The 8496-nt window shown below is 49.5% G+C and overlaps 1 protein-coding gene across 1 annotated transcript; it reads left to right on the top strand.

Annotated features, from left to right (window-relative positions):
* The first annotated feature begins 7391 nt into the window (after positions 1-7391).
* LOC125507214 lies at positions 7392-8496 on the top strand. Its single transcript, XM_048671865.1, has 3 exons — positions 7392-7542; positions 7735-8274; positions 8369-8496. Exons 1-3 carry the CDS (start codon positions 7392-7394, stop codon positions 8494-8496), a joined length of 819 nt encoding a protein of 272 aa, XP_048527822.1.

Here is an 8496-nt window from a genome sequence, read left to right as displayed (position 1 = left end):
AAGAACGATTTGTACATCTCCTCGTGCGTCATGCCAAGGAAATTCTGAATAGTGGGCGGTCCTTCCGGGTTGAATTCCCACGTGTGGACGCGCCAGCGTTTGCAAGGCTGGACCCGACAAACCAGCATAACTTGCATTACCATAACCAGACTGAAATCTCCCTCGAAGAGATCTCGGATACGGCTCTGCAGTATTGGCACGTCCTTGGCTGGACCCCAGCTCAGCCCCCTGCTGATCCATGACATCAGTTGTGGTGGAGGGCCCGAGCGAAAGGTGGGGGCAGCTACCCACTTGGCACTTCGGGGAGCTGTGACGTAAAACCACTCCTGTTGCCACAATCCGGACACCTCCGGAAAGGAGCCCTTTAGCCATGGAGCGTTAGAAATTTTTCTTATTAGAGCAACTCTGCACGCTGTGTACTGCCCCTCGACCATCTTCGGCTTCACATCGAAGGTCTTGAGCCACATGCCGAAGTGAGGGGTAATGCGGAGGAAGGCCTCACAAACGACAATAAATGACGAGATGCGAAGAAGGGAATCCAAGGCCAGATCGTGAAAATCCATCCCGTAATAGAACATAAGACCCCTAACGAAGGGATCCAGAGCGAGGCCTAGCCCTCAGAGGAAGTGGGAGACGAACATGACGCTCTCATTGGGTTCGGGAGTAGGGACAACCTGCCCTCGGGCGGGCAGCCTGTGCGAAATTTCAGCGGTCAGATATCTGGCCTCCCTCAACTTCTTGATATCCTCCTCTGTGACGGAGGAGGGAATCCACCGGCCTTGAAGGCTGGATCCGGACATGATTGAAGGTCCGAAGCACCTGGCCTGGGCTTTGGGTGTTAGAACTCGAGGCGGGGGAAGGATTCGATTGAGCACGGGAGGGAAAAAAGTAAAAGCCTTGTCCCTTTATAAAGAGGGTCAATATCAAGCATCCTCCTCGTGGCCGTTTGGGACTTTCCTAAGATCTAGGAGTCCTGGGCACGGTTGGGTTACCCACGCCCGTATTGATGAGAATCCCGTAATAAGGGGAGCACGATCTCTGCTTTGACAAGACGTGTCAAGAAACCGCCTCGCGTTATGTACGGGGCTGGTTAAAGTAAAACGGTTCGAATAATGACCAGGCCATGGCATGATGTCATGCTGCCAAAACATGTCAGCAGATTAGATTTGTGGAAATATTATTCTCTCTACGGTGGTATGTGGAACATGTTTTGCAGGGTCAGACACTATCCTTGTATTCAAACTCTTCCGTGGTGTATTCGGAGGAGGAACCCGCCTTCCAATGCCGAAAACAACACTGCGCACCAGACTCATCGTCATTGAAGCCTGGTTCAGGGGCTACTGAGGGATTCCTGGATTAGGGGTTCTCCGGACAGCTAGACTATATCCTTTGGTCGGACTATTGGACTATGAAGATACGAGATTGAAGACTTCGTCCCGTGTCCGGATGGGACTCTACTTGGCGTGGAAGGCAAGCTAGGCAATACGGATATGTATATCCCCTCCATTGTAACCGACCTTGTGTAACCCTAGCCCCCTCCGGTGTCTATATAAACCGGAGGGTTTTAGTCCGTAGGACAACATACAATCATACCATAGGCTAGCTTCTAGGGTTTAGCCTCTCCGATCTCGTGGTAGATCAACTCTTGTACTACTCATATTATCAAGAATAATCAAGCAGGATGTAGGGTTTTACCTCCATCAAGAGGGCCCGAACCTGGGTAAAACATCGTGTCCCCTGCCTCCTGTTACCATCCGCCTTAGATGCACAGTTCGGGACCCCCTACTCGAGATCCGTCGGTTTTGACACCGACACCTACCTAGGCACAACAGAGAGGTCAGCACGCCGGTCTAAATCCTATGGCGCAGGGGTCTGGGCGCATCGCCCATTGCACACCTACACGTTGCAAACGCGGCTGGTGAGCAGACCTAGCCTCCCCTATACAAGAGCAGGAGTTCCAGTCCAACCCGGCGCGCGCCGCTCAGTTGCTGACGTCACGAAGGCTTCGGCTGATACCACGATGTTGAGTGCCCATAACTGTTCCAGCGTAGTTGGTTAGTGCGTATAGGCCAGTAGCCAGACTCAGATCAAATACCCAGATCTCGTTAAGCGTGTTATTTTGAAGTAACCGCGAACGCCGACCAGGGCCAGGCCCACCTCTCACCTAGGTGGTCTCCACCTGCCCTGTCGCTCCGCCTCAAAGTAATACTCGGGGGCCATTGGGAACCCAGGCCCACCACTAACGGGTGGAACCACCTGCCCCTTCAGCCCCCAACATCGGAATCACTTGCGGTTACTCAACGAGCCGACCCGACTTTAGTCACCACCTATATAGTATGTATATATGTATGTATATACCCGTGATCACCACCAGAGTGATCACGGCCCGATAGTATAGCATGGCAGACGGACTAGAATGTAGGTCCACTGACGTAGTACTAGCAACCTATACTAAGTATGTAGGATTGCAGGTAAGGTATCAATAGTTGTAGCAACAATGACAGGCTATGCATCAGAATAGGATTAACGGAAAGCAGTAACATGCTACACTACTCTAATGCAAGCAGTTGAAAGAGAGTAGGTGATATCTGGTGATCAAGGGGGGGGCTTGCCTGGTTGCTCTGGCAAGACAAAGGGGTCGTCAACACCGTAGTCGTACTGGGTAGCAGCGGCGTCGGTCTTGGTGTCTAGCGAGAGAAGAGGGGGAAGAAACAATAAATATTAATCAAACATAAGCGTGACGATGCATGACATGTCAATGCGTGGTGCTAGGTGTGCCCTAATGCGGTATGAGGTGATACCGGTGAAGGGGGAAAATATCCCCGGGAAGCAGTAACATGCTACACTACTCTAATGCAAGCAGTAGAAAGAGAGTAGGCGATATCTGGTGATCAAGGGGGGGGGCTTGCCTGGTTGCTCTGGCAAGACAGAGGGGTCGTCAACACCGTAGTCCTACTGGGTAGCAGCGGCGTCGGTCTTGGTGTCTAGCGAGAGAAGAGGGGGAAGAAACAATAAATATTAATCAAACATAAGTGTGACGATGCATGACATGTCAATGCGTGGTGCTAGGTGTGCCCTAATGCGGTATGAGGTGATACCGGTGAAGGGGGAAAACATCCGAAAAAATATCCCCGGTGTTTCGCATTTTCGGACAAATGAATCGGAGGGGGAAAGTTGCATGTTCGCTATGCTAGGGATGTGTGGCGGATGAACGGGCTACGCATCTGGATTCGTCTCGTCGTTCTGAGCAACTTTTATGTACAAAGTTTTTCCAACCGAGCTACGGTTTATTTTATATTAATTTTTTAAAAAATAAATCATTTTAAGGATTTATTTAATTATTTAAATTCAACATTATCCAGAACAGTGCATGCTGACGTCAGCAGTCAACAAAGGTGTTGACTGGGTCACTGACGTGTGGGTCCCGCATATCATTGACGGTTTAGCCTAATTAGGGTTTAACTAATCTAATTACTGTTTAATTAAACTAACTAGTTAATTAGATTAATTAAACTAGATTAATTAACTTAATTAATTAATTAATTAATTATTACTTATTTATTTATATTCTTCTTTTTTAAAATGTTCTCAAGGGTAGGCCCCACATGTCATTGGGCCAGAGGCCTAGCGGGCACAAGCGGGTTACGGGCGCTGGTGCACGAACGGGTGCGGGCGCCCGACAGGGGCGAGCCCGGGAGCGGCATGGCCCGAGCGGGAGCGTCGGTTAGCCGGGCTGCCGCGGCGCAAGCGGGGCCGGACGGAGGACGACGAGGGAGGGACGGTTGGGGCATTCCACCGGCGCAAGCACTGGGCGGAGGCGGTGACAGCGGCAAGGATGGCGGCTCGCCGGTCGAGCGAGGAATGGGATGCAGCGGAGCAGAGGCGAGCGAGGTCAGGGCGGGGTCGGGCGCGATGACCAGCCAGCATGGGCATACCAGGCTCGACGACGAAGGCGGCACACGGGGAAGGGCAGAGCGGGCCGCAACGGTGGGCGGTGTAGTGGCAGGGCATCGGCCGCGGTGTCACGCCCCGAGACCGGGCCTAGACGAGACAGCCGCCGCAAGCCTATAAACCAGAGGCCTATAGTCACGCAAGGCGTGATAAAGCAGGCATAAACTAGCAGTGGATCACATAAGCTCATATATTTACTATACAAATTCCTTGACATTTACAAATAGTTCAGTAAAGACATCATATTCTCTAGTCGCTTCCGATCCGCTGGTCAAGCCTAGTCTTGGATGAAGACATCTTCTGAACATACTTAAGTTGAACATACTTAAGTTACATCGTCCACATCTAAAAAACAGAGGAGGCAAGGGTGAATACGACAAATCATACTCAGCAAGTAAGTAGATACTTCACTATTTAACAAGAATAGAATTTAAGGATATTGATACAGTAACAACAGGTTGACTGTATCTAAAAGAGCATAAATAACGTGACAAATTGCTAGAGCCAATTCATTGGAAATAGATAAAAGAACAATATAACCAGATATAATGGAAATGGACCAAGAAATTATTAGCGTCACACATGACCGCAAGCTTCCCAACCCGGGAGTCACAGGGGTGAAATTTCACACTTTTACGCTCTTAAGAGGGGTACTCCGACGTTGACAACCTCGACTAGAACCACACAGGTTCCAGAAGAGCAGAACTCTTTGATCCCCTAAGAACCGACCACCCGACTTACTAGTGTCGATCGCTCCTACGGATCCATCACCGACACGCTTCCGAACGGGTGTCGTTCTTAGCAGAAAACTCAGACAGTCCCATACCTGAACTGTGACCGGTACAATTACGTTTGCCGTCGTGACACCAATATTGATGGATGTGTGTTTGAATCAACGATAGGACCACTGAAATATCAGTCAAAGACAATACACTCATGACTTTTCATGAGTTCCTCCAAAATACTCTGATTCTATCAACAAATGGATTATGAGGAAAACACATCCCTCTCTCAAGGATCAACAGAGGCTCAACAAAGATCAAGGTGCAATGATATTACCAGATAATCAAGCAATATAAGGAGAGATCAGGGAGTTTTGCAAAGCAGCTACTTGCCTCGGTGACAAGAACTATTCTCCATGGCATCAGATAAATTTGTCATCGATCGACCACTGTTATATAATGCCACATCGTAGTATATGTATGTTCTATACATAACATATACAACTCGATTGTCTTCTGCTATATCTGCATCTATTTGTAGTCTCTTCTATGTAATCTATGCATATCAGCATCTCCTCCTAGCTCTGCCCTCTCATCTGGACTCTAGTTCTATGCGTTCCTATGTTTCTTTTGGTAGTGTGAGGTGCAAGTGAGCGGGTAGGAGGTATTTATAGGGAGTGAGCAGGTGTGAACATCGCCTAAATATCCAGCCGCAGGTGACCTTTCAAGCTGACCTTTGGAGCAGTGTCAGAATGCTGGCCGACAGCTTCTTGGCGACCAAAGAGTCATCTAATGCTGCCTGGAGACAATGCATAGAGTCCACGTTGTGAGTCAGCTGAGTAAGCCACTAGTACAACGCCAGCACATCCAATTTCTTGTACGTTCCTTGCCACGTTGCCTCTCTCATGATTATACATGCATGCACGAACTGGTAGAAAGGAGTCAACCCAATCTTTGCTTCTCTTCATCTCATACACGTGTGATTGATTCACTAGAGTGTATTTGCCAACACATGCATGCCTATCCTCTATAATCAAGCAACGTACCCCTTCATAATTAATTACTAGTCTTCATCCTAATCATGCATGGTTCAACATAAAATGCTTATATGCACGTACCAAGCTTCATGGCATCGCCTCATCTGATTGAATAATTCTATGTGTTACATGAATATAACATTCAGGGATAATAACTCCTAAAATATAATATATTAGTAATACTATAAACTATAAGGAATAAGTTATATGTTTATTTGGAATTAAATAATAACCAAAAATTCGGGTTATTACATTCTTCCTACCTTATAAGAATTTCGTCCTCGAAATTCAGAACCAAAACTTACTATGAACCATTTATTTATTACACACTTATACTACATGTAAGGGTTGTATTAGTGTATGCCAAAGAATTAATTAGGATGCCAGAAATATATGCAATTCTTAAGTCTCCGCGTAAGCCCAAATAATCATGACGATTACTTGCTTAGCAGAACATATTTCTTCTCAATCATACCGTGGCCAACGAACAAAGAACAATTACAGAAGAACATATATATATATATCATGGTATAGACTAGTAAAGAGATACTAGAAGCAGTATATCTCTACATCAATGAAACAGAGTGCAAGTCACTGGACTGAGCACATCAACAGAATAAGAACAATGGAACTGCTACTTGCCTGACCCGCAATATCCGCCTACCACGCGGGTGCTACGAACCATAGCAACGTGAGCTCCAATTTCTTCTCCCCGTAGGTGACTCTGACTAGTGTGTCTATGGTCCTAAGCTACAATACCTGGTTGCTTTATATACTGGCGAAAAGTAACCAGCGCCTTGTGACATATTAATTGTCTCCTTCCTTGGTAGATGTTACGACCCCTGCCACCGTGGCCCCATCTACAGCCACCACTACGGGCAGGCCGCTTCTCCAGCAGGCGGACAGGAACGACCAAGACGGGAGGCCAAGCCCAACAGCAAGTTCCCAGCCCACACTTGGGTGACGACGCGTAGGGTTAAGTAGGACTCGAGCCCTCCTGCGCGAGGTGTGGAGAAAGTAGTAGGCTGGCGGCGGCATATCTCTCTCTCGATCCCCTTTCCCCTGGAACCCTAGATCCATTGAGATTTGTATCCCGAATTCCTCTTGTGTTGCTAAGATTCGAGTGGGAGCATAACAATTGGTATCAGAGCCGTCCGATTCACCCAAAAATTTTCTCCACCCGCCCCAATCTGGCTGGGCGATTTCCATCTATCATCCAGACGCAGAAAGGCAAGGCCACAACGATGGAGGAGCATACCAATGCAACCCCTGCTCCCCCCGCCCCCCGTGCCCCCCTCCACCGCCACCACTACGGGCAGGCCGCTTCTCCAGCAGGCGGACAGGAACGACCAAGACGGGAGGCCAAGCCCAACAGCAAGTTCCCAGCCCACACTTGGGTGACGACGCGTAGGGTTAAGTAGGACTCGAGCCCTCCTGCGCGAGGTGTGGAGAAAGTAGTAGGCTGGCGGCGGCATATCTCTCTCTCGATCCCCTTTCCCCTGGAACCCTAGATCCATTGAGATTTGTATCCCGAATTCCTCTTGTGTTGCTAAGATTCGAGTGGGAGCATAACAATTGGTATCAGAGCCGTCCGATTCACCCAAAAATTTTCTCCACCCGCCCCAATCTGGCTGGGCGATTTCCATCTATCATCCAGACGCGGAAAGGCAAGGCCACAGCGATGGAGGAGCATACAAAGGCAATTGCTGATCTGACCGCAGCAATCGCGACCCTCACCGCCAAAATCAAAGACATCCACCCCGTCGTCCACGACCTGCAAGGGTGGCGCCCCTTGATCGAGCAGTCCGTGGAGGAGATCCGATCGGAGGTGGGTCACTTGCGGACATAGATCGACAAAGCCACTACAACCGCCGCGGACAAGGCCGCGGCGACCGCCCCACTTCCCCCTCCCCTGCGACTCAGCGAGCTTCCGCCACTGCTTCCCCAATCCGTGGAAGGGGGACGGCCGCGACCTCCGCCATTGACGGGCGATGCACTCCATCCGCGCGTTGTCGATGCTCCAGTTCGTGGTGACAATAGTCACGGGCCCGATGGCCATGGTGTGCTCACTGATCTTCGGGGGAAATCGTCAGGGGAGATCCGCACCCCTCGATTACCTCCGGCCACTGGTACGTCCGATCTCTATGGCGAGCAATCCTTTGCTGGGGACCGGGGTTACCTTCGCATGCCACCGCCACCACGTTTCGATTTTCCCTTGTTCGATGGGACTAACCCCAGAGCCTGGCGCCTCAAATGCGAGGCGTATTTTCCGGTGTGCACGCTTAGTCCAGACACTTGGGTTAGTTGTGCTGCCATGTACTTCACATATGGAGCTCTTACCTGGTTGCAATCGTCACAAGCACATTTGCACTATCAGGAGTGGGGAGAGTTTGCTGCTGCCATACGTACTCAGTTTGGTAGAGAGGAATTACAAAATCTCCTTAGGCAGTTTAACAGGTTAAAGCAGACAGGCACCGTCGCCGAATATGCTGAGAAATTTACTCAAATTATGCATAACCTGTTAGCTCACCACACCTCCTGGGACCCTGCATTTTTGTTACTCGGTTTATGGAAGGGTTGCAACGTGATATTCATGTTGCTGTTGTTCTTCATCGCCCACAAAATTTGGATACTGCTGTGGATCTTGCTTGTTTACAGGAAGAGGTGGTGGACACGTTTCGGCAAGACGAACGATGGCCGTCGACGCCTTTCTCCACTGCAATGGGGGGACGGACAATTCCTCGCACGGCGCTGCCGCTGCCGGCCCCGCCAACAAAGACCAGTAG

The sequence above is a fragment of the Triticum urartu genome, chromosome 5 (assembly GCF_003073215.2).
Source record: "Triticum urartu cultivar G1812 chromosome 5, Tu2.1, whole genome shotgun sequence".
NCBI lineage: Eukaryota > Viridiplantae > Streptophyta > Magnoliopsida > Poales > Poaceae > Triticum > Triticum urartu.
This window is presented reverse-complemented; position numbering and strand designations above follow the sequence as displayed.

Coding starts and splice junctions, on each gene's coding strand:
- LOC125507214 (XM_048671865.1), top strand. CDS start 7,392: ATGGAGGAGCATACAAAGGCAATTGCTGATCTGACCGCAGCAATCGCG. Junction 7,543..7,734: donor GGAGATCCGATCGGAGGTGG/GTCACTTGCGGA, acceptor TCGATGCTCCAG/TTCGTGGTGACAATAGTCAC. Junction 8,275..8,368: donor CCCTGCATTTTTGTTACTCG/GTTTATGGAAGG, acceptor GCTTGTTTACAG/GAAGAGGTGGTGGACACGTT.